The sequence below is a fragment of the Bombus vosnesenskii genome, unplaced genomic scaffold, assembly GCF_011952255.1.
Source record: "Bombus vosnesenskii isolate JDL3184/JDL3185 unplaced genomic scaffold, Bvos_JDL3184-5_v1.1 scf7180000013314, whole genome shotgun sequence".
In the NCBI taxonomy this organism is placed as follows: domain Eukaryota; kingdom Metazoa; phylum Arthropoda; class Insecta; order Hymenoptera; family Apidae; genus Bombus; species Bombus vosnesenskii.
This window is the reverse complement of record NW_022882960.1, coordinates 4,301,729-4,329,591: the sequence shown is the minus strand read 5'-3', so window position 1 is coordinate 4,329,591 and position 27,863 is coordinate 4,301,729. Positions and strand designations below refer to the sequence as shown.

General features: G+C 36.3%; 1 protein-coding gene across 1 annotated transcript in view; it reads right to left on the bottom strand.

Annotated features, from left to right (window-relative positions):
• Positions 1 to 3,112: 3,112 nt before the first annotated feature.
• LOC117235033 overlaps positions 3,113 to 27,863 on the bottom strand; it is a 99,509-nt gene continuing 74,758 nt past the window's right edge. Inside the window, exons 2-4 of the mRNA XM_033496681.1 lie at positions 13,610 to 13,802; positions 11,491 to 11,635; positions 3,113 to 3,494 (exon numbers count right to left, since the gene is read on the bottom strand). Of these exons, the coding sequence (XP_033352572.1) occupies positions 3,223 to 3,494; positions 11,491 to 11,635; positions 13,610 to 13,801 (609 nt within the window). The 5' untranslated portion in view covers position 13,802 and the 3' untranslated portion in view covers positions 3,113 to 3,222. The remainder of the gene's footprint in view (positions 3,495 to 11,490; positions 11,636 to 13,609; positions 13,803 to 27,863) is intronic.

The following is a 27,863-nucleotide window of genomic DNA, read 5'->3' as shown; positions in this document are numbered from 1 at the left end:
TGTAGAATAGTTATTGTAAACGTCTAATTGGTCGTGACAGAAATTTATCGATAAAGGTAACGATATACATATAAAAATCAATCTAACAGTTTCTATGAAATACCAACGTGCTACGAACATTCTAAGTACCACTTTATTCTTTAAATTTTTGTTATTCACGGAACGACCACAGTATGTTTTAATAGGCCTACCTACCACATACTCGATTGGTCGAGACAGGAGTTTCTCACGAAAGACGAAATTCAAGACAGAGGTAGAATCATATCGTGAACTTTAAACTGTATTCTCATAGTTGAAATCGTGAATGATACCACGAATGACCGTGTGCGTTCGAAGGAACTTCATTTGTTAGAAACGAATATCTTTGTATTTATTAGAAGAAAATTGTTATTAGAAAATAATCAAGTTTATTTACAAGCAGTTAGTTTGTAAATTAATAAGTAAACATGAAGAAATCTAAGGTTCTCGAAATATATGTTTTGTACATTTTTCAATAATTTCTTAAAATAATCAAGCGTATCATATTTTGGGAAGAAAAGACGTTTTCAAATTTTTATTCAAAGCTCTTACGTACTTCGTGTGTACAGCTTTTACTTTTAATAATTTAATTTGTATAATAAATTCTTCTCTGAAGTTCCTTCGACTTCGTGGTATCAAAATTATTCAACATCGGAAAGTAGAAAATGTTGAATGATTACCGAGATAAGCTCAAACAGAATTCTTTTTGGCCAGAATCCCTTTCAAATTTCACTTCCTTTACTTCTTTCCCTATAAAATGCGCCATAAGTGTCAGATGAATTATGGTGTGGTAGAATAATAGCATTTCCTAATAAACAGGTGCCCTAGTTCTGCCATATACAGAATGGTCCATATATCACAACTGTGTAAAATATCATACAAAAATTTTCTTGGTTTAAAACAACAAATATCTAACATAGTAATAAGTCATTTTCTGGAATAGACTTCTTAACAGGCAAATTTTACTTGTATCATACGAATGAATTTCATTTGTTCGATAACGACTGATATTTCGCCGTAAATTATTAGCTTTCCCTAGGGTGCAATAATAATTTATCAAGACTTTAAAATATTGACTTTAAAATATTCAAGTGTATGATATTAATAACTCGTGCAAGATATTATGGGCCATTTAGTACATTACGCACAGATCCAACAGACTAGATATGTTTGTCAAATAATATAAATACCTTAAACAATTGAAATTCAATGAAAATTCAAGGCGATGATCTTTAAAATCCAAAAATTGTCTGCCAGTAAAATATCTAAATATCCGTAAAACTACCGACGCTAGGCCAATTCTTTTAGATTTCTAAAACACCTTTTAATATCGATACTTATCCTAGAATTTTCATTTGCACACACACACATGCGCGCGTTATGTATAATAATTAACACATATGCCAAGCTACCGAGGAACATAGCGTTACAAAAAGAGAATACTCGAGACGGTACGATACAATCATTTCGTGCTGCTACAAATGCAACTGAATCATCTACATAGAAGTTGTCACTTTTAGATTGGCACGTAAAAATTATACTTAACAACTTTTCCTAATACTTCCTATCAGATTTAAGAGCATTACTCGGATGATTTCTTAAATTCATTAGATTTCTTTCATTCAAATTTTACCCGTTTCCTCTTTCTTCTTTGAACGAAATGTCCTTCCTCTTTTAACGATATTCCAATATTTCTCGAGATTCTCCTTTTTCTTTGCGCGTCTTCAATAATTCATAGTTGTTATCCTCTGTCTCATTATGCTCGTGCGTAGAACGTTCCGATTTAGTCGCATGAGAAATATATATTAATATATATAATGCATCTATTCTATGTATACACGTTTGTTATTATTTTTTTTCTTTTTTTGTACAGAGCTTTCTTTGGTTTTCGAGAAGAAGGAATTAGTCTTTCATAGTAATAACGAACTGTTTTTGATTGAATGCAGGGTGTTCGGTTTGGCAATTTCTTTTCTTCTGTTCGCTCTGTATTTCAATTTATTCCTGCCGTCGTAGAAGAACCATAACTGTTGGTTACTTGTCAGAAACCTGAAGAAGGTTCCAAATCCACTTACGTTCACGTTAAATCCACTTAGACGATGTTAAGCATCTTCCACTGTGTAATAACAACAACTTAGAGAAATATCCCCATAAAATTTTAGTTGCTCTACGATTTTCGAATTTCTGTATGTCAATCTCGTTTCAATAAATAAAGAGACTCGTAGAATTTTAGAACGCGTTTTAGCGCAAAATTAAAACGAGAACGTTTTAACGTACAACGATTCTTATCTTCCATAAATTTAATAAGTAATAACTAACTAATAAGAAACAGATTGAAAAAAAGATAAGAAACAACTTGATTGTCGTAATAGAGTCAAATAGAACCTCCTGAAACGTACGTAAATCATAAAGTAATATAGAAGAATCTTACATCGATATTCATAGTGTTCTTCTTTCTTCGATTTCGAGCTCGAATGAACAAAATAGCAATTTTAAACAAAATGTTCCTGGCTTCAAGTACACGTAAAAAGACAAAGACTTGTTCGCAATATCTCAAGGATTTGTGTCGACTGACTTTGACCAGAGAAAGTGCGATAACAAAGTTACTCCGTCCTATTTCCTTATCTCTACGTAGAATTCTTCAACGTTTCGCAGTTTGCATTCAGAAGTAACCGAAAGAATGGTTCGCCACGAAACACAGCATAACATTTCAAACAGTTTGTATTTCGTTTACGTAAAGGTAAAATATCAACGGCCAATGAAGTGATATCGTGGATCGGATAAAGCTCGAACACCCAGCATACAGGATAGAAAAGTGCACTTTCTTCAGCGACGATTCAAGCTGAGTACACGTTACGCATTATATGTCGATAATATATATATATATATTTATATTATATAATTATATATATATAATTATATATATATAGAAAGTTACAAAAGATAAAAGAATCGAGTATAATGTACACGATGTATAGACTGTCTTCAACGGTTATTCTCCGTTTTACTTTCCTTTTAAAAGCTTCGATTTATACGTTTTCCAATTTCTCTCCTCATTCTCCCTCTCCTTATCTTCGCCATTCTTTTCTCCTTTCTCTTTCTAATTTAAGTCTGGAACGCCTGAGGAGTTTCTCTCTATCAGCGGATGTACTTTCATCATCGACTAACCGGATCCAATTAATTAGCCGGTTTCTCTGACGTCGATCATTAGGCTTCGTCGGAGTGAGAGCCTTGGGAGCTACGCTTCTTCTTATGGTTGCCGTGGTGATGATGATGGGAATGGTGTTCATGATGGTGATCGGTGTGCATCAACGCGTCAGTTTCTGGTTGATTCTGATGGCCCACCAGCAGGTCCAGCGTACCTCGTGGAAGTCCAGCTTGATCGTTAGCTGGAGGCGGAAGTGGAGTTGCTACGGGCGACTCGCTTGGTAATGGCACACAGTGCAACACGTAGCATCTAACACCGGCTAGTATGATACCTAAAAACATTGAGTTTTGTTAGTCATTACCATACTTTACGCGATCGTTTTACCATTTAACACTAGTATTTTCCTATTTTTTTTTTTTTTTTTTTTTGATCACTAAAATGTGAAACTTGTACGAAATGGATCAAGAACGAGAGGAATACGGAAGGGTACATAATGGTCATTAGGATCCAAAGGATGATCGTTGGACATTTATTACGATGATATTTTATGAGGTAATTTGACTGTTTAACGTTGGAACTACTGGCGATTAAAATGTAAACTTTATAACAAGCGACTAGCGACTCAAAATGCAGTTAAAGGAAAGCTATACATAACGCGAGGATAATACCTGGATATTATCGAGTTTTCGATATGATGGTATTTTATAGGATCGTTTCACCGTTTAACGTTGAGGATTATTAAACTAATTGTAAATTAGCTACTCGCTTGTAACTCACTACGACCTTCGAGAAATGTAGGTGTTTAATTTTGGAATTTAAAAGGGGAATCGTTACAAATATCAACCAGAACGAAACTCTTCTTGATGAACGTTGATCGATTCGTAATTTGGTAATTACACTATACAATTTTCATAAACAAATCTTTAAAGGAATCTTTAGGATTTGTTAAAAAGATTATTAAGTTTTATCATTATTTTTTGTTAGAAATATCAGCACTAAAAGTATCGGACTAGAACTAGACTAATTCTATACTAAATTGTAACATTTTACAACGAATTACGGACACTAAAATAGCAGGAGTATGAAAAAAACACAAATAAGCTGATAAGTCTTTATCTATTTACTTTACGAATGATCATTAACAATTTCTAAAAATCTACCGCGATATATATATATACGATCTTTATAAAAAATTATGGATTGGTCAGTTCGACTATTCTGATAGTTGTAGCGTTAAACTTTAATAAGTACGAATGATATTGATGTAATGGTGATAATAGTGATATAATTATTTTATATGGTGGATATTTATTTCTCATATTTTCTGCTGCTCGTGATTTTAATCATAAAAGTTGATACTAAATAATATTCCTAGTTTCTGTTTTACTCCATATCTTATGTTATTATTAATATAAATAGCTTCTTAGGGACAAGTATTACTGAATTTACAATGTGAACGATGAATTCAAAAAATTACAAAATTCGAAAGAATTAAAATATGACATACTCGTTACATAAATAACGATGATAAAGTATCAATTTAACTATTTTATTTGTTCATTTCATAGAGATTTCATTTAAAAGTTGTATTTGTTAATCAGAGATTTTATTTGTTATTTCAATACATTTTATATTTACACGAAAGAATACAAGTTACTGAGCGCCTGATAAATACTGAGATCGTCCACTGTGAATACGTTGCACGTATAATACACGTGTAGCGGCACAAGAGTTAGAATTCGTTCGAAATCATGTTATTGTTTTGCTTCGGAGTATGAAGTTCGTTAGGTTACGTATAATGTAAGAATAAACAAACTCCGAGCAAAACAACGTCGCCGCTACATGTAACCGTAAAACAAAGACAAATTTGAATCTTCCGACTTGACCCCGACTACTATAAATAAACAGACGCGATCGCAAACAGATTATTATAACCTGCGACCAAACGACGTTACACACACGATTTCGCGACTAGGACATTGTACTGACAATTTTAAATACATTAATGATTTCACCTATTATTAATCTCATCATTCGACCTCCTACAAATTGGTGACCCCGACGTGATCAAAGTGATAGAGATAACCGGGAGAGTGCCGATAAGATTTCGAACTCCGCGAGTATTAGAGCTTTCGAGATGACGAGTACCGACAAAAACGAGCTCTTTAACGTGGACGCTGTAAACGCTCATCTCCCCATACCATCGTTCTGGGCGGATGATGCAGAGCTGTGGTTTAATGTGTTAGAGGCACGGTTCAAACACGCCCGGATTACGAGTGAAGTGGCCAAATATAATGCCGTCATCGCGAACATCGATAAACCGTATGTGCGACTCATCCGCGACATCTTAGCCAATCCACCGGAGAGCGGGCAGTACGAGTTCCTCAAAAAGGAACTCATTAAGAGGCTGGGCGAGTCAGACGCCCGACGCCTACGTAAAATAATAGAAAGCGAACAACTAGGCGACAGGACGTCTTCTCGATTTTACCGGGACCCGAAAAGCCTCGCCACCCCTGCAACATCGGACGAACTCATCCGGGCTCCCTGGGAAGGCCGACTCCCGGTGCACGTGCAGCGCGTCCTAGCCTCCGTCCAGGATAAGAGGCCCGAAACTCTGACCACGATCGCCGACAGCATCCATGAAATACGCCCGGAACTAGGACAGGTTGTTGCGGTCAGCACAGACCGAACCACGGCAGTAGGTAAGCCAACGACATACGGCGGCGGAGTAAACGATGTCACGGTTGCCGCCATCAACGCGCTCAGGGAACAGATGATGCAGATACAGGCGCAAATAAACGCGTTGACCATCGGGGATCGCCGGCGACCATGCTCCTGCGCGAAATACCGCCGCCGTTTGCGATCCCGAAGCTCGTCACGGCAAGGCGGTTTATGCTTCTATCATGCGACGTACGACGAACGCGCGAGAAATTGCACCTCACCGTGTACATGGAAATCGGGAAAACGGGACCGGCCGTCCGTAGCGCGGCGAACGAGGACGGCTTGATCTACCACCGCATTTTCGTTCTCGACACACGTAAAGAAACTTCTTTGGTATTTAAGTGACTCGAGAAAATAATGTCTAAGTTAAATTTAAATTATAAATTTAAATTACTCTTCTTATATCTTTATATACTTATATATTCTATATTTCAAATATCTATAACAATCTATAAATCTTTTCAACAAAATTTTCAAATATAAACCATTTCATTTTTAAAATGAGTTATTTGATTATACATGTTGATCTGATATATATATGTCGGAGATGAAAGGAAAGCCGAAGCCTTTCCTTGGAAGTTTTCGGAACATCCTCTAGTACCTTAGCCTAGATTGTATTATAGTTGTAATTGCTTAAGATTTGTAATAAGCGAGATTGGGTTCGAGGTGACAATCGGTCGCTGAACGTAGCCACGGTCACGGGATGGATGTTTTATCTAACGGAGGTCTGGAGTGGTTGTATGTGTTTTCCGAGAAATGTGGTTGTGGCGGCATGCGGCCTCGAGAGCGGGCCTAGCCACGTGTGATGTTGCCTCGGAGGTGCCGATGCAATGGGACGTACATTATATTAGTAATCAAAACTCCAGGCAGAAACTGCCTAGCAACGGCGTTTGGAACTTTCTCGATGCTTCCAACGAGTGTGCCTAGCAACGGCGTTTGGAACCTTCTCGATGCTTCCAAACGGGTATAGAAAACAAAATACAATCGTACAGGAAGAAAAATCTCCACGAGGCTGGCATTCTTGCGATTGCCTTGGAGAGTGATACATCGAGCATTTTCGACGATCGCATTTGCGTCTAAGTTAGTTTCGCTTAGTAAGGAGTTATCCCGGTGACCGTGGATTCGTTTGAACTCAAACATTGCTAATAGTGTTATTTAATTTAATTATTCGTAGATCGTATTATTCATTAGGCTTAGTGTTTGTTAGACTTATTATTAGTTGTACTTATTATTTGTTAAGCTTAGTGATAGACCTGTATATACGTGTAAATAAAATCTCGGCTTTGTGAAACGATGGCTAGTCCACATGAAGAGTCGTCGCGCGCCCAAAATTCGAATCGTGATCCGACATATATTTTCAATAATATACATAAAATTTAGATTTGCTAATTTAACGGAACTTTGACGATGAAAATGAGCTTTACTGGTTTACGTTGCGGTAATTTTCATAGGCTGGAATGTAATTAGTTTAGTGTAACGAAAATTCGATCAAAATTTGTACTATAAATTTTGGACTACACGTCAATATATCTCGCGTTTATACTGTGTAATTAATACTCTATGCAGCGTACTTTGACAATTTAATTCCGAAGCAACCGCTTTATCTGTTGCTAAGTTTACGAGTATGGCCTCGTGTTGATAATATTGATGCATGTGAATTTCATCGGTCAACTTTATCGTTCATGCAAATGTTATGGAGATTCTTGCTATTGCATTCAATCGATCTGCACTTAAACGTATGTGACAAGAAACATTCGAGTACAAGAATATCGAATAATGTTCGTTATGTAATTATATGCTTCTTTTTCGTAATAATATTCGACATTTTAATTTCTCCTTTTAATTCTTTTACTTTAAAAAATTTTTCTATTTTAATTTTACTTTTATAAATACTTTTGAAAAATGTTTAAAAATAGATAGACAAGTACAAGATATTCAGCGCAACAATTAATTTCGCTATATTATTTGGGTTTGATTTGGAAAAAATAAATTTTCCCACTTTTCTTGGAACAAATTAATAAACTCACAATTCAGAAAAAACGTGGCATAGTCCACTTTCGCTCTCAATGTTTCATTTAAATTTCTTTCAAAGTGACTTTCTTCTACCAGAATTTCCTATTCACTTATACGTACATGGATTTCTAATAGCTCGTTAAAAACAGTTGGGAAAAGGATGATCAATCCTATGGAAAACTGGAAATGTTTGTTGAAAAAAGTTTGAATCGACCTAAATACAGTAAGTACTTTTAATAAGCCGTTGAAAATGTTCACGAATTAATTTTGTAAAAATTTTTCGAGCGAATAAAAGTGCAAAAGGATACAAGACAATTTTGGACCTTATTCAGAGAAAATTCAGCTAATTTTTATTCCTTTTTTGTTATTTGTTGTTTTGTTGCGAATTATACTTTTTGAGGAAATTTTAATGAAATTATTCTATTTCGTCTGTGAAACTCACGCAATTTTTATATATATGCAAGCATATTTAAAGCTCAGATGTGTTTGTAAACATTTTCAGCGTACTTATAATAAAATTAATTTTTTGTTTAAAGAACTTCGTTAAACATTTCCGCTGCAAGATTGTATAAATTCGTGACGATAAATGTATTTAACGTTTTATACGGAGGATATTTGCATCCTTGAAGGTGTTCCTTTTAGCTAAGTCAAAGAACAGCTATCACTTCTATTCCCACCACAATGTTAAACGACATTAACTTGATTACTCTGAATGAATAGCTCACAGTAATATGATTTTGTCATAAAATCTCTGAAGAAGAGAAAGTTCTTTCCAAACTGCTTCTTATTACCTCGGCATTGTCTTGTATAATATCTCATTACTAACTATAGAATAAATAAAACGAGTTTATACGCGAATTCCATTATTTCAGTAACGAAGCATTCGGAATATTTTATTAAAATTTCAATAAATAAAAGAACGTGAATATTTCATCAGAAGCATTTCGCTTTTCCTACATTTTTGTGTAGGAGATTTAATAATATAATCTCAGAAGACGATCATGATAAACGTTTAATATCGTTGGAAACTTTTTCTGAAAGCAAAATATTAATAGAACTTTTAATAAAAGTTGGATCTGTTTCAAGTACGAGCGTTAAACAGAGGGACATAATTTTAGAATATCTCATTTTTATTCTTCTATTAATCAGTATACTATATCTATTGATATGAAATGGTTAGAAGAAATGTAGCGGCACTCGGCAGTAAACTTTCTAACGGTTTCTGTCTCGTGGACCGCTACACGAAGACCCTATCCTTCGGACAAGATGATTGCCAGACGTCGAAATATTTCTATAGCACATTTTCTATCTAGCTTAAGGACCCGGTATAAACCTTGGGATTTCCTATTATAGAAAAATACGAGAAATATGTTTTTTCTTAGGTACGATACTTCAACTTAGCAATATTAACGTTATAATGTTAGCAACTTTCTCTCGAGAGCGGTTAGCAACTTTCCTCAACCGCCGATCTAGAGATCAACCAATTAACAGCAACGTCTATTTCCCTCACTTTCCTAACGAAGATTTTCTTCGACGAATTCGATGATCTCGTATCCTTAGACACGCCCCATCATAGTTTTCCTCTGTAGCCGACAGCCGAGTCTCGAGTTGTCAGTAGATAGTCTCCAGTCAACAGTCGATAGTCCATAGTCGTTAGCCGAAAGTCGATAGTTGAGCAATCATCATCCGAATTTGAATCACTATCGTAACGCATCGCCTAGAAGTCTAACTTATAACCGCGAAACGTAAATAGCTGCTTGTTAATAAATATATTGTTAACCATACTCGAATGATTCTTTAGCACCTATCACGACTTATTCACCTCAGAAACAATAAAATGAAAAAGACAAAATATCACGATATTTTAAATAACTTCATTCGTTCCTTATTTTCCTATGTGAGATTTGAGAACAGTGTTTGGTATACTGTAACTGTAACTGTAACTGTCTAGTATATTATACAAGTTTGAATCGTTATTTAAGCATTTGCAACGAACATAAATACTGGTTAACAAACGCTTGAAATTTTGCAAAGACGTGTTAGTATTTAGTATGATTGAGTCTATTCAGTTCGCAAGTTTCCAAGCATAAACTTGGTGGTTCTAAAGTTCAAAAGTTACAGAATTCAGAGCTGCAATAGAACGAGCTGCACGACGAGATGCAAGGTACGAATTTGCAAAATTTAAAAGGAGAATGCATTAAAAATTGTTTTTCTTCGTATCATTTCCTTTTCATTTCATTTTATTAAATTATCATTTTTCAATTAGATGTGTCCAATATGAAAGATATTCAAATAAAGAAATAACACGAAACATATTTCCTTGATTTACCATCTTACGAATATTCATTAATATTTTAATTACAAACTGTAGTATTGTATAATAAATTCGTAATAAGTGAATGGTAAAATCTTAAATCAATATTTTGTTACAAATATTACATTTTTGTTAAAAAACATGTACATTCGAATTATTTGATGAAATCATGTTACCGTGATATGTTCTTTTGAAAATGTCGCATTTTAACTGTAGATGTAATCCAATTAGTCAATGGAATTACATATCCTGTTGAGAATACATAATTAAATATATAATTAAATATTCTGTTGAAAATATTATCCCTACGCTCGTTATTAATGTATTACTCGATGAAATTGACTATGCAGTATAATGAGTCGAAATGTTATGTGTTGAAAGCGTCATCATTCTACCACAGATATGTAGCCTAATTACTTGAAATCAACTTACATGATAGATAATAGATCCTATTTGAGAGTATTCAACTGCGGAAAAATGTGGCCTAATTACTCAATGGAATTATATTTTCCAATATGATATTTTATGTTGAAAATACTATACGTCTGTTTGTACAATGAAATTAAATCGTTATAAAATACACATATAACAGCAGTTAATACTTGAAATTAACGTATTAGATCTATGAAACCAGGGATTTGTGTATAATTTTGCTTTGCTTTCCGTTAGCGCTACTATATAAAAATAATTTATTTCGTTTTCCAAAATTCTTCTCTAAAACATATTATTCCTTTACGTATACCTATATTAAAAATAAACGAAAATTACACAAATTTGAAATTCTCCGTATTATTATGCTTGTCTCTTTCACGCTCGATGTATCACCGTAGTAAATCGTTATTAACCAACTAACCGACAAATATAATTGATGTTAATGAGTCTTGGGTCAATTAGTGAACTTACATCTCCTTTATAAAAATATCAGAAAAAGTGTGTTTCTATTATTAATAATAAATTCTTTGTTTCCACAGACTAAAAAATTTCGCTTCCAGAAGGCTTGAAAAGAAACGCCAATTTCAGATGTAATTAATTTCGCTGGAATATACTTAAATTCCATAAAATCATTTTAACTATACAAGATTACAACTGAAGTTACAACATGCTTGGGAATTTATTCTTCTCTTTACATATGCCTTGCAGTTGAGATGAATGTATTTCCTTGACCCATTATTCTCTTATATTATTCTCTGGTGAACATTCGTCACGAGCACACCGGATCGTTCTGGCAGAAATTCAGTTTCTTTGATACGCTTTCATGGGCTGAGAAAAAATGGCTCACCTAGGAGAAGCAGAATGCTGCCCGCTATGAGTAAAGCGAGTCTATGGTCGGTGGTCGTCGCACCCGGGGCAAGTTGGACTAGACCAACGACTAGCACCACTGCGCCTAACAACAGGCACGCCACCACCGCGTGTAGCCCCGATATCTGTAAACGACGATGTCCTTGTTAAATCATTTGCTACGTCTAACTGTCATAGGAATCATCTGGTGGTGATTCCACGTGCAAGGTATAAATTATTCATCATCTTGCAAGTGTTTCTCTCGAATGATTCTCTGTTATAGGATAATTCTGATGATCTGCGTTGCTTTTCACAATTAAAATGCTCTATACGTTATTTCTGTTATATTTTAAGATATGTTACGGCTCATACAGCGGATCACGAAAGCATTTGAACACTTACAGAAACTTCTTACGCATATATATTAATATACAAAACACGTTATGACATATATTCAGTTTTTAAAATACATTACCCCTTGTACAGTGGCTTGCGAAAGTATTTGAACGTATATAGAAATTGTTTATGAACATGTTACGTACATATAACGTATAGTACAAACTATTTGAGAACTATGTTAGCAGAAACGAGTCTGAAAATGCATGTAGCAGTTGTTTCTTTTTTACGATTGTTTACTGCAAACGTACGATTCGTGGACAATACCAAAGTATTTGAGCAATCAATTATTCATTATAACAATGTCTAAGACCATTCATTAATCATATTGCATATTATTGTTTTACTAAATGTACATTTGCAATAAGTGTGTCGTAAGCTCTATGTACATTTTCGAATTAATTATGCATTTTGCTAACACAATCATGATTTTACATTTTAATTCTTGTATTTGTTTCGTGTTTTTTAAATATTTTAGTTGTGGTCATTTGTATTTGACTATGCGAATATGAATTTATATAGAGAAGCATGAGGAATTGTTAAACTAATGTAAAAATTGGAAAATTAAACGGATGAGTGAAGTATGCAACGTTTCGTGACAACAAGTGTAAAATATTCTTCTATTTCTAATCATTTAATTAATTCTATTAAAACAACATCCTTTAATAATTTTAAATATTTTCAAAAATTTCAATAATTATTATTTCAAGGACATATCAAAACATTATATTTTTATATTTTTTTTATATTATTATATGTTATTTTTTCTATTACAACGTTTTATTATATCAATATTTTAGTCGTAAATATTTAGGTGTATAACGTAATCGGTAAATTTTGTGCAAGATTTTAATGGATAGTAGTAACTCTGTTGTTTCTTGAGCTTTCAATCCACTGTATTATGTAACTGACGTCGTGCATCTGGTAAGTCTATCAAAATCTATATATAATCTCTATCAAGGACTCTTTTAATTAATCTCTTAATCATACTTATATTGTCAATGCATACTATAATATTAATCTCAAAACGATTTTCGCTGTTCGATGCTTAATTTCTAACAAAGTTAAGTTCTAACAAAACATAGAACTCTTCTAAACCACAAAATCTATTTAGAACATTACTTAATCCACGTAGAGAGTAAACTGTTCAGTTCTATCGAGATTAAATGTATTTTTATTTTCGAAAAAATAAATACCAATTATCGATTTGCAGGCATTTATGGAAAATTTATAAGCATAAAAATATACGCGTGTAATATCTAGAGAAAAATTCGTTTTATAACATTTTATGAATCATACAAATTTCTCTTTAGATTCCATTTCTTTAAATATATTCAGAAATATTTGATTGGTCGTAAATATTACAGAGTCGATCACCTTCATTTCTAAGCAATTTCTTTCAACATAAAAATTTCAGAAAATAGAATCGATCACTTTGATTCTTGAATTTCAGTGATTCGAGTGTTTTGCCAAGTCGTTGAAGTATGTGTTATAAGAAGATATGCAAATCTATAAATGGCACACAGGCACACATAAATTCTACACAGCGGAATAATTCAAGAACACAGAAATCGAACGTTCGTGTTGTAATAAAGCGTACCCATGATGCGTAGCGTATGGTCAGTTGAGATCAATAAATAGTCACGTTAGCGCGACGATATCCATCACGGTAATGTACGTACGTACATATGTTTGTATGTTTGTACGTTAAGCAAAAAAATTACCTTGCCACAGAGATACAACTCGGGTAAAGGTTCCAGGTGGTTGTTGTGGCCATGAGGACTGGGGGTAGGCGGTGAGCCTTGAGGCGGTGGCATCCATTGGCCCCCTAGGTAAAGCTGACTAGGACGTTTTAATCTTTTTTCCTGTCGTTTACGTTCGTGGCGAACTGCCACCGCAGGCATTGCACCGATCATCCTGCAAAACAGTCAACGGACGTTAGTGATCATTAAAATATTATAGATGCAAGTAAGTTTTTCTTGAAATTTCGTAGATTTACCACTGTGTCTTTTTAATTCATAGATGAATTTTAAGAAAAGTTCGTTTCAATGATTTCAACTAGATTGATAAGATTGCACGATAAGATTATGGACAGTGGCTAGAAAAAGTATTGATACGTCGATGTATTTACTGTAGCATTTATATAATAATGAAGTCTTAGGTCTTTAGATGCTGCATAATTCGAAAAATTTGATATTACAGGAATGAAATCAGTATCAGATAGACACAAAAAAACACGCTACACAGAATCTGATAGATACCTTTTTGGAAAACGAGGATATGTGCTTATATTATACTGTAGTTGTAAAAAGTAAAATACAGTTGTAGGTGTGAAATCATATTAAATTTATATATTTAATAATTAACTAATGAACGATGGTATATGCTTAGAATTAAGTTAAGAATATTTATAAATTGTTGTAAAATATAATAATTTAAAATCTTGTGAAAGTATCCGGAAAAGTCTGCAATTATTATGCAATATAAACTATCGTATAAATCCTTTCCCCTTTGGGATGAATGATCATTCTTGCCCACTGGTCACTTTCACGTTTTGTTATTATAATAAAATTATTCTTTTCATAAACTGGCATTTAATATAGATTGACACAGTTCTAAATGAAAAAATAGTACCTTGAGTGTAATTTTAATTTTAGCTGGTAAAAAATATAAAAATTATAAAACTGATTATTGTAATAAATTGTTGGAGGGGTCAATTTACAATAAAAATTTCGAAGTAATTAAATTTGATTGTGTTATAATGGAAAAATCAATTTTCATGACATCAGAATATTTTGCATTGTCACCTTTCGACCAATCATCTGTAATCTTGTCAACGGTTAATCGTCATGCATATAAAGAACATCCGACTCGCGCGTGAGCTCATTTTCGTTTGAACCTTCGTAACGTGCAGATGGACAAAAAACCTTTGTTTACTTATTAGCAACTTAATTACGAATTTAAATATAACATTTAAACCATTAATATACAACATTTAAGCTGTAATTCGGTTCGAGTGACCCTGTAGGGGTGGACCCCACTCGTTCCGTTGGGGCTTTGCCTTGTGAAAGTTTCGAACGGCCAAACAGATATTCGAGTTACGGTCAATCCTTGGGCTTTCCGCTGGATCTTGAGATCATCTCGTGTACAAAGATAAGTCGCGAAGGTGTGTTAACCATAAATAACTCATGAGCTGGTCTCCTGCGTAGTCACCTCCTCGTGGTGAGATCTGGTAACCAAGCTAAAAACTACGCACCAGTTCAGTTTGGGTTACCAAAAGCCGCGAAAAGAATTTTGGATGATCTAGACTGGACTGCAACGTGGGACATCGTTGGACAACGTTGGACACCGTTGGACATCGCTGGATATGTCTTGACTTTCAAATCCATTCTGAGCCCATTCTGTACAATGATACGTATCTGACTTGGAACAAAATATAAAAATCTATTCTTTTTTTCTACTGAATCTTGCGGTTATTTTGTGCAGAGGAGTGCGATTTTTCTTATTAGTGTCGAGAGAGATTATTTACGGTTTGAATTAGAGTTGCGATAATATAATCGCGTTTGCTTTAGAGTTGCGAATTACGTTATCGCGATTATCTTTTGCAATTTTTATTATGAATTTTTAGAACTTTCTAGAAAATTGTATGTATCAGAATTTATCCTGTTTTCTATTGTTTAAAATTAGATTATAAATATGTTAGTTTTCAATTAATTTTAAGTATTGCAATTTGCAATATCAGAATATTTGAAGTAGCTTTTTCATATAGTAAATATTAATTTTCATTAAATTCATTTTAAGAGTTAGCGTTGCGATATTATTCCATCGCAATTTCTACTAATTTTTCCCCTTAGCGTTGCGATAATGAATGATCGCGTTTTATTAAATAGAGTTGCGTTTATAAAACGCCCAAACCTCCGACTGCATTTGTGGGACATTGTTCCTTCATCGCACAATACAGCTACATGAGCTGTACAATTGTGATCGTTTGTCGGCAACCTCCTAAATGGTTGCACTGTGATCTCTTGCTATTGGCATTACGTATTTTTTAAATATGAGTGCATAGATTTATATTTATTAGCGTTGCGTATCAAATTTCGGGTATTTTCAGAATTTCTTCTTTTTTTTCTTTAAATGGTAGGTTAATTGATATTGCAGATATAACGAAGCACCCTTTGCGTTCGATTTTGAAAATTTTCTGCTTCATAAATATTAATAATAAGTTATCATTGCGAAACAAGAACATAACATTTAAGCCATTAATTTATGACATTTAAACCATTACTCAACAACATTTAAACTATTACTTTATAACATTTAAGTCATTAATTTATAACATTTAAACCAACAATCTACAACATTTAAACTATTATTTTATAACATTTAAGCTTTTAATTTATAATATTTAAACTATTGCTTTATAATATTTAAACTGTTACTCTACAAGATTTAAACTATTAGTTAACAACATTTGATATATTAATTCTTCACAATTAAATTATTAATTTGTAACAATTGAGCTAATAATTTATAGTAATTGCGATATTTATAGCATTTTATTATTAACCTAAAACTATTACTCGATTAATTTTTAACAATTATAATTTTAATTTATAACAATATTATATAATCATCAGAATTACTATAAATTGGAATCACAACTCACACTTAACAATTAACAAATCATAACAATTCGGCAACTAATGATTAATAAAATTCAATACGCGCTACTTCTTTGCTGTAAAATAATTTTACATCTCCTGCTTCCGATGCTTAAAAACTCTTCACATAAATGGGGCCCGAGCGTAGTTACCTCCTTGTGGTGAGACCTGGTAATTGGCATCGTTTTCCAAAAATTAATCAGTTGATTAATCTCTGGAAAACGATACCAAGCCAAGAACTACGCAACAGTCCAGTTTGGATCACCAAAAGTCTCTAAGAGAATTCTGTCCAAACTAATTGATAGTCGAAAACTAGTATTAAAGAAGTGTGAATTTAGTCTTAGTTTGCAGAAACTATTAAAATGATAAAAATGGATATCGTATTAAATCGTTGAAGTCGCCAATTTACGATAAAAATTAAGAAATCGTTCAATTTGACTTTATTATAATGGAAAAACCGTCTCCTGCTATGTTAAAAAATCGTTGCCATTTGATTGACATCTCGACACCTTGTCAAGGTATATAAGGAACACGGAAGTCGCGCGCGAGCTCTTTTGTGCCTGAAATTCCGGAGAGTGAACATCGAAGAAGAATTTAAATATAAGGTAAATAAAAAAAAATATCAAATAACAACATTGCAACCAGTAATTTATAACGTCTAAACCATTAATTTACAACACTTAAGCTATTAATTTATAACATTTAAACTATTAATTTATAACATTTAAGCAATTATTTATAACATTTATGCTATTAATTTATAACATTTAAACTATTAATTTATAGCATTTAAGCTATCAATTTACAACATTTAAGCCACTAATTTACAATATTTGAACTGTTATTTTATACATTTAAGCCATTAATTTATAACATTTAAACCACTAATTTTTAACATTTGTGCTATTATTTTATACAATTACACCATTAATTTCTAACATTTAAACTATTAATTTATAACATTTAAGCCATTAATTTATAAAATTTAAGCTATTAATTTATAACATTTAAACTAATAATTTATATCATCTGAGCCATTAATTTGTAACATTTAAGCCATTAATCTAAAACAATTACTCCATTAATTCTTAACAGTTATACCAATAATTTATAACCACATTCTCCCATTAATTCAAAGTGATGATGCTCTTAATTTATAACAGTTGTACCGTTAATCGGAAGTAACTCTACATTCATTGATTTAAATCAATACCATCAATTCGTAGTGAGTGCATTAATGATTTATTTTGTTTTATTTTATTAACAGAATCTATCAAGTCTTCGAAGTGCTATTTTATTTCTATATAGCATTATTTTTTAATTTTAAATACAGTATTTAATTTCTCATTTCACTATTTCGTATAAAACCAGTGGTAACACAGAGTGTAATTTTAAGATGTAATTTTCCACATCTGCTCAAAACCAAGGAAACAACACACCATATTCATGGAATCAAGGAAGCGAGTACAATTTAACCGAAGGCAACCACATCTTATCTGTAGCTGCACATGAGTCAGAGAACATTTCAAATCATGTTATTTTGCCTCGGAGTATCGAGACCGTTAGATTACAAGTAATGTAAGAACAAATAAACTCCGGGCACAAACAATGTCGTTTTATTATAAAATAATTTTACATCTCTGCTTCCAATGCTTAAAAACTGTTTATGTAAATGGGACCCGAGCGTAGTTACCTCCTCGTGGTGGGTCCCGGTAATTGGTACCGTTTCCCAAATAATAATACACCAAGTACTATTTTGAATATTAGTATTATTATTTGAGAAACGATATCAAGCTAAAAACTACTTGAATATAGTCTGGTCTTGATCATCCAAAATAGTTTTGGTGATCTAGACCGGACTAATATCCCCCCGCGGGGGCGCCGTGGGACATCGTGGGACATCGCGGGACACCGTGGGACATCGCGGGACACCGTGGGATGCGAGCGTTTTAGCCTTAATTAATCATAAGATAGATACCTATGTTATGTGCATTGTAAGCTCATTCTGTACAAAAATACTTATCTATCTTGGGACGAAAAATAAAAATCTCGTCTCTCGTGATCCCCTTGCTTACCACACTGGAAAAATGATTCCCACGATTTATCGGTTCACGGTCGCTCAGTTCTTTCGAACCGTAGCGTGACGTACTCGCTCGCGCGTATTCCGGGTACGTGCGGGTCAACGTGCACTGGACAACTCTTTGGATTCGTAAGTCGCCCCAAGGACACCTCTGTCTTGCTGACTGCTCGACGACTGCTCGACGTTCGCATCGGATCGTGGGAGTTGTCGTCGCGCCGGTGATGCTTGTGAATCTATTGGGGATTCAGTCGTGGATCTGCAGTCCTGTCCGATTGGTACTTCGGTACTCGGTCAGGGACCTGCAATTTCACGTCCTCCGTAATTCTGTTCGGCCCCGCGGGAGTGGACCCCACTGTTCAGTTGAGGTCAATGCCTTCGTAATCCTGTTCAGCGGTCCCTCCCCGTGAGTGGACCCCACTGTTCAGTTGAGGCCTCTTGCCTTCGTAATCCTGTTCAGCGGTCCATCCCCGGGTTCCACATGTTCAGTTGGAGTGTGTTAAGTTGCTGGCCTATGTGCTGGATCCTCGGCTGAATTACCCGTGATTCACTGGCATCATCGGTCGGCGCCATCGACCGCGACTCGTGTAAGTTTCGAACGGCGAAACAGGAATCGAGTTACGGTCAATTCTTGGGCTTTCCGCTGAACCTTAGGGTTATCTAGTGCACGGGCGTACGTCATGTAGGTTTGTTAGTTCTTTCGAGTGACCGCGATCTCGTTCGTTCCGGGCGCGCCGCGGTTTTTCTTTCATCGTCTGATTGTTGGGGCTCCTTTTCCAAAGTAGCCCCATTTCTTTTCTTTCGTTCCAAGCTAGACAAATGTGTCTTTGATACGGAATGTTGCGGACAGGGTTGCGAATTATTGTACGATGTTTGTACTGATCGATGTAAGCGTTGTATGGGAGATGAATGTTGCGTTGCGTGGGAGATAGATATTGCGTCGTTTTGCGTTTGTAAAGATTCGTGTAACTGCTGCGTAGGAGATAGGTGTTTCGCGGTCAGACCACGAAATAACTATCTCTTTACGCAGGCCCATGATCAAGTAGAGTCAGAACTCGACATTCTTGCCTATAGGTTGAATGTCGAGACCGATGCATAATGTTGAATAATTCATGGGCGGGTCTCGTGCGTAGTCACCTCCTCGTGGTGAGACCTGGTAATTGGCATCCTTTTTCAAAGATTAATCAAGTGATTAATTTTTGGAAAACGATGCCAAGCCAAGAACTACGCAACAGTCCAGTTTGGATCACCAAAAGCCTCTAAGAGAATTTTGGATGATCTAGACTGGACTGCACCGTGGGACATCGTTGGACACCGTGGGACGTCATCGGTCCAGTGTGGATCACCAAATGCCGCTAAAAGAATTTTGGATGATCTACATTGGACTGCATCGTGGGACATCGTCGGTCCAGTGTGGGTCACCAAATGCCGCTAAAAGAATTTTGGATGATCTACACTGGACTGCAACGTGGGACATCGTCGGTCCAGTGTGGGTCACCAAATGCCGCTAAAAGAATTTTGGATGATCTGCACTGGACTGCAACGTGGGACGTCGTCGGTCCAGTGTGGGTCACCAAATGCCGCGAAAAGAATTTTGGATGATCTACACTGGACTGCAACGTGGGACATCGTCGGTCCAGTGTGGGTCACCAAATGCCGCGAAAAGAATTTTGGATGATCTACACTGGACTGCAACGTGGGACATCGTCGGTCCAGTGTGGGTCACCAAATGCCGCGAAAAGAATTTTGGATGATCTACACTGGACTGCAACGTGGGACACCGTCGGTCCAGTGTGGGTCACCAAATGCCGCGAAAAGAATTTTGGATGATCTACACTGGACTGCAACGTGGGACATCGTCGGTCCAGTGTGGGTCACCAAATGTCGCGAAAAGAATTTTGGATGATCTACACTGGACTGCAACGTTGGACACCGCACGTGGGACAACACCGTTGTTGGACAACGTTGGACAACGTACAACGTTGGACGCCGTGGGACCGTAGTTGGACACCGTGGGACACCGTGGAACACCGTGGGACACCGTGGGATGTCCGTGGGATATGTCTTGGCTATGTCGAATCCATTCTGAGGCCATTCTGTACAATGATACTTATCTGACTTGGAACGAGATATAAAAATCTATTCTTTTTTTCCACTGAATCTTGCGGTTATTTTGTGCACAGGAGTGCGTCGCGCGAGCCCATTGATTCTTCTGAAAGATCCCGATGTATGAAATCATTCTCTTATTTCAAGCCAATTTTTAACGAATTATCTTATTGTTTCAAATTGAGTTATAACGTCATAAACTTGCAAATTAGTAACAGGTAGATTCAAATACCTCGAAACAAGGTTTCGCGCGCGTTTGCACAGTATTCTTTAAATATATTTAGTGGCGGACTTTTGAATTCTTGCAAATATTTTCCATTATTTAAAACACGCGACTGTAGTGTATTATTGGAATGTATATTTCGTATTCTAATAACGAAAATTCACAGTATATATTCTAATTGCGAACAATATAATTCTTGCAAACGATTGCATTGCATTCACGTTATTCATGAGCATTTGTTTGCTATCGAAAAATATCTCACAATTTTCAACTAAATAATATTTTTCAAACTTGTTCCAATTTCTTAATAATAATTTTTAAGCGTAAAAAAATAGCAGTATTTTCTAAATAAACGTTCGATAGGAAAAAGAAGAAAATTGTCGAAACGACGTTTCGCTTCTTCCTCAACCCCCCCCCCCCCGCCCTTAAACAACCGCCATTTCCACCACTGGACTTTACACGGTTCCTGCCTGATGTTAGTCTCCCTGATGATATTCGCTGGCGCAGCATCCATGGTACGTCCTCTGTTTCTCCGCGTCGAACGGTGAGTCGCATGCATTTTTGTTCCTCCGGTCACTCAATCATGTCGTAGGATGAAAGGTCCGAATCGGCACGGGTGACCGGTTGTATTACGTAGAATTTTGTTGCGAGCATAGTGACCGCGGGTATTTCTTATACCCGTGAGTAGTAACATTTTTTTTTTAATTTATTAGTTTAGGATAGGTCTTCTTGCACAGCGCGATTATAATAATTAGTTTTTTAATAATTAGGTTAAACATATACACTTGAGAATATATTCGTGTTATTTATAAATATGCATGTTAATATTCCGTATAAATATTTGCAAATGGCAAATATGTACACGAATATACCTGTTTAACATAAACATACTTGATTTTAAGCAATGAATTAATGGTGACAATATCAAGTCACGTTCGTTTATTTCATTTCGGTTAGAATTTAAAATATGAGTCAAAATTCATTTTTTCCCGTACAAGAATGTGTGAAATTTTACGTACAAGAAGACACTTCGCGACAGGCAGATTTTTTAATCAAAGCAATAATTTTGAACACTGCTTCTGCACTTTCGAGTATGTGCTTTGATAAAGAGATCGCCTGAGATTACTTCTTTCTTAGTAATATATTTAGAGCCAATTATTCCATTTGATCGAGTCTCAGTCTTTTTCAATTAACGCTACCTTTTTGCAATATTAAAGTTTTGTTCTGATTTATTAAATTAATAAAGTAGAGTTACTTAGTTACTATTAAATTAATAAAGTAGATTTAATCAGATACGAAGTAGTAAAATATAAAATCAAAGAACGTTAGTCCGTTAAATAAAAATTACACAAACTAATCATTTCTTTTAGATCAGGATTTTCAGGTTTAACCCTTTCCGTGCCCATTGTCAGGATCTCATTCACGTGCCCAGGTGCTACTTGAATGGGAGAAAGACACTGGGCACGATGATCTAGAATTAAGTAATGTTAATTTGTCAGCGACTGACGATGTGTTAGTGTACCGTGCACGACGTATTTTCCACGTTATGTGTGTGTTGTTAGGCCGTGGAACTGCGTCGCTTTTTTTCATTCGTTAAAACATCAAATATTAAAAATGTCGAAACATATATCGATTCAATTTACGTCTCGATACAATCACAATTTGTGATAATATCGCCCACGCGATTAAGTGTAACCACGCTTTAAATATTGCCGTAAATTACAATTATAATACCAAGTTTACTTACATTTATTTTAACGATATCATTTCCTCAGACGTGTTTTATCACGTTTTACGCAATGGTCACTAGCCTTCGTCAGTCGATTTCAGGAAAACGGTACGTACCTTAGAGTGTGCATGGTGTGTGTTAAGCTCGGGTGTCGGAGGCGTCCCGGGACGTCCTCTCTAGTGTAGGACCTTTGCGCCCGAGCGTTTGTGTGAGAACCGTGGAGCGAGTGTGTTGGTGTGCCTGTTTTGCCATTTTTAAATATAGCGCTAGGTAGGATAGGTAGTATACTTTCTGGTATGTCTGTTAATTATAAGTAGGTAGGGCCGGGCAGGTTGGCACAGTCTCTGGTCGGGTAGGCGCGTTTTCGTGTGACCAACCTGTTTCTGGAAATCTAATTTGAAAAATCGACGGTGAAACTGGCACGAGTAGAGCATGCACTCGTCTCTGGTTTTGCCTTTCGATTTTTCGAATTTCGCGGTCGCGGTCGCGAATGGGTCGAAACGAACGTTTATTGCTCGAGCACGCACATGCGAGTGAGCAACCATCACTGCTGTGATCGTTGGTCAGTCCATGTGCACTTCAATCAGCTTCCGCGGTTTATATTTTTATTTTACCTTGGTAAGTTTTTTTTTTGTTTGCGATTTAGAAGTCTCGAGCTTAGATTTAAGTTTCAGCGGGCATTGCGCCCGAAGAAAGAAGAGGCTATAAGCCGAAGAGGCCCGGCAAACTGCCACTCAAGAGGGCAACTACTAATGGCTGCCCATCCTCTGGGTCATCCAGAGCATGGGAAGTCATTATTGTTACTACTTTGTCACTATGCTCGATTTTAGTATTTGTAGTAGTAGTAGTAGTAGTAGTAGTAGTAGTTTGCTTTTTTGGCCGATGTATATATCGGTCCATCGTCCCATTGGGCAAATCGTGATTTTTCTTATTAGTGTTGCGACAAATTAATTACGGGTTGTATTAGAGTTGCGAAATAACATCGCGGCTTTTCATTAGTGTGGCGAGAAAATGATTACGGTTTGAATTATAGTTGCGATAAAATGATAACCGCGTTTGCTTTAGAGTTGCGAATTACGATATCGCGATTGTCTTTTGCAATTTTTAGAATTTTTCCTGTTTTCTATTGTTTAAAATTCGATTATAAAAGTGTTAGTTTTCAATTAATTTTATAGTATTGCAAGCAGCAATACTATAATATTTAAAGTAGCTTTTTTAGATAGTAAATAGTAATTTTTATTAAATTCACTATAAGAGTTAGAGTTGCGATATTGTTCCATCGCGAGTTCTGCTAATTTTTCCTGTTAGCGTTGCGATAATGAATGATCGCGTTTTGTTGAGTAGAGTTGCGTTCATAAACTGCCCAAACCCTCCGACTGCAATTGTCGGACACTGTTCCTGGATCACACGTACAGCTGCAAGAGCTGTACAAGTGTGACCATTCATCGGCAACCTCCTACATGGTTGCACTGCGATATGTCAGCCCTCCACTCGCGATTTTTTTTATTAGTGTTGCGACAAATTAATTACGGGTTGTATTAGAGTTACGAAATAACATCGCGGCTTTTCATTAGTGTGGCGAGAAAATGATTACGGTTTGAATTAGAGTTGCGATAAAATGATAATCGCGTTTGCTTTAGAGTTGCGAATTACGATATCGCGATTGTCTTTTGCAATTTTTAGAATTTTTCCTGTTTTCTATTGTTTAAAATTAGATTATAAAAGTGTTAGTTTTCAATTAATTTTATAGTATTGCAAGTAGCAATACCATAATATTTAAAGTAGCTTTTTTAGATAGTAAATAGTAATTTTTATTAAATTCACTATAAAAGTTAGCGTTGCGATATTGGTCCATCGCGAGTTCTATTAATTTTTCCCTTTAGCGTTGCGATAATGAATGATCGCGTTTTGTTCACTAGAGTTGCGTTTACAAAATGCCCAAACCCTCCGACTGCATTTGTCGGACACTGTTCCTGGTTCACACGCACAGCTGCAAGAGCTGTGCAAGTGTGATCGTTCATCAGCAACCTCTTAAATGGTTGCACTTCGATCTCTCGCTATTAGTGTTGCGTATTGCTTAAATACGAGTGCATAGATTTATACTTATTAGCGTTGCGTATCAAATATCGGGAATTTTCAGACTTTTCTTTTTTTTTTTTTTTTAATAGTAGATTAATTGATATTGCAGATATAACGAAGCACTCATCGCGTTTGATTTTGAGAATTTTCTGCTTCATAAATATTAGTAGTAAATTAGTGTTGCGAAATAAAAATATTCAGTTCCACTCTCGTCGTGTTGATCGGGTTTATATAGAGTGGAAGACGATTGAATTTTAGTAGCCCTTCTGGCTGCTGCTTTGTTTCCTTTTCAGCGCCCCTTATTTCCGCTTTTATTACTGAAAATACTGCTATAAGACATATTTTTTTGTCAGCGTTAACGTTACCATGACTGCTAAAATACAGAACTTTATTACGAATGTATAATATATATATATATATATATTTACACATATGAATCTGTGAGCGATTTCATGCGCAACAAGGAATTATAATGAAATATCTTAATGTTGGTATGAAGGCTTAAAATATTTTTTAAAATTTAATTCATTGAAATTGGAACTAGTCCTGGTGATTGTTCGTTCTTAGAACCATAACTTTTAACATTTTTTCGACCGCGATATTTTCAATCTTTTAACAGTAATGTAGAATTTTATAAATATTCGAATTTCATATTGAATTTTTTATTCAGATTAAATTCAATTACTTAAAACACTGGGTTTTCAACGTAACCCTAGTTTCGATTAAAAAGATACAAATGATTCTCTATATTTGCTAAAATTTAATCAATAGTAATTTGATCTATAATTAACCATTATTAGTAGTTTATTTTCCATGTATAAAATGTTCTCGTTTTAAAGATACCAGTTTCTTTCATATACCAAATCAAGTAAATGAGTTTGTTTCAAATTTATCAATTTGCAGAAAGTACATTTCAATTACATATATGAACATTTCATAGCATATTAAATATGTATGCTAGATACCCAAATGATTTTTCTTCCATTGTCTGATTGTTCAGGCTTCTTCCCGTTTCCCCATTTTTAAAAGAAGCATATTGCGGTAACGTTGGAGTATATAACTTTTCGATATTTTCATAAGTTTAGTACAACGAGTCGTATGCTTCTTCTGCAAGACTCTAATTTGTATATGAAGTTTCAATAGTTTCATTTCCATTCTTTCGTTCCAAGTTAGACAAATGTATCTTTGATACAGAATGTTGCCAGTACGGTACCGAATTATTGTACAATGTTTGTGCTGATAGATGTAATCGTTTTCGCAGATTAAGCAGTTGATTAACTTTTGGAAAACTACAACATCCATAAGTACAAACATTGCACAATAATTCAATACCAAGCTAAGAACCACGCTAATACAGTCCAGTTTGGATTACGAAAAGCCACGAAGAGAATTTTGGATAATCTAAACTGGACTGCAACGTGGGACGCCGTTGGACGCCGCTGGACACCGTGGGACGCCGTGGGACACCGTGGGACACCGTGGGACACCGTGGGACACCGTGGGACACCGTGGGACACCGTTGGACACCGTTGGACACCGTTGGACACCGTGGGACGTCATCAGTCCAGTGTGGATCACCAAATGCCGCTAAAAGAATTTTGGATGATCTACATTGGACTGCAACGTGGGACATCGTCGGTCCAGTGTGGGTCACCAAATGCCGCGAAAAGAATTTTGGATGATCTACACTGGACTGCAACGTGGGACATCGTCGGTCCAGTGTGGGTCACCAAATGCCGCGAAAAGAATTTTGGATGATCTACACTGGACTGCAACGTTGGACATCGTTGGACACCGTTGGACACCGTGGGATACCGTCGGTCCAGTTTGGATCTCCAAATGCCGCCAAAAGAATTTTGGATGATCTACACTGGACTGCAACGTGGGACATCGTCGGTCCAGTGTGGGTCATCAAATGCCGCGAAAAGAATTTTGGATGATCTACACTGGACTGCAACGTGGGGCACCGTGGGATACCGTCGGTCCAGTTTGGGTCTCCAAAAGCCTCCAACAGAATTTTGGATGATCTAGACTGGACTGCAACGTGGGACACCGTGGGATACCGTCGGTCCAGTTTGGGTCTCCAAAAGCCTCCAACAGAATTTTGGATGATCTAGACTGGACTGCAACGTGGGACATCGCCGGTCCAGTGTGGGTCACCAAATGCCGCCAAAAGAATTTTGGATGATCTACACTAGACTGCAACGTGGGACATCGTGGGATACCGTCGGTCCAGTTTGGGTCTCCAAAAGCCTCCAACAGAATTTTGGATGATCTAGACTGGACTGCAACGTGGGACACCGTGGGATACCGTCGGTCCAGTTTGGGTCTCCAAAAGCCTCCAACAGAATTTTGGGTGATCTAGACTGGACTGCAACGTGGGACACCGTGGGATACCGTCGGTCCAGTTTGGGTCTCCAAAAGCCTCCAACAGAATTTTGGATGATCTAGACTGGACTGCAACGTGGGACATCGTCGGTCCAGTGTGGGTCACCAAATGCCGCCAAAAGAATTTTGGATGATCTACACTGGACTGTTGGACACCGTGGAACACCGTGGGACACCGTGGGACGTTGGACGTTGGACACCGTTGGACATTGGACACCGTTGGACGTTGGACACCGTGGGACACCGTTGGACACCGTTGGACGTCGTTGGACGCGTTGGACGTCGTTGGACGTCGTTGGACGTCGTTGGACGTCGTTGTTGGACGTCGTTGGACAACGTTGGACACGTTGGACGTTGGACACCGTTGGACACCGTTGGACACCGTTGGACACCGTTGGACACCGTTGGACACCGTTGGACACCGTTGGACACCGTTGGACAACGTTGGACAACGTTGGACACCGTTGGACACCGTTGGACACCGTTGGACACCGTTGGACACCGTTGGACGCCGCGGGACACCGTTGGACGCCGCGGGACACCGTTGGACGCCGCAGGACACCGTGGGATGCGTACGTTTTAGTCTTAATTAATCGTAAGGTAGATACCTATGTTAAGTGCATTGTGAGCTCATTCTGTACAACGACATTTATCCACCTTAGAACGAAAAAAAGAAAAATCTCGTCTCCCTTCACTCGCTTACCACACAGTACTT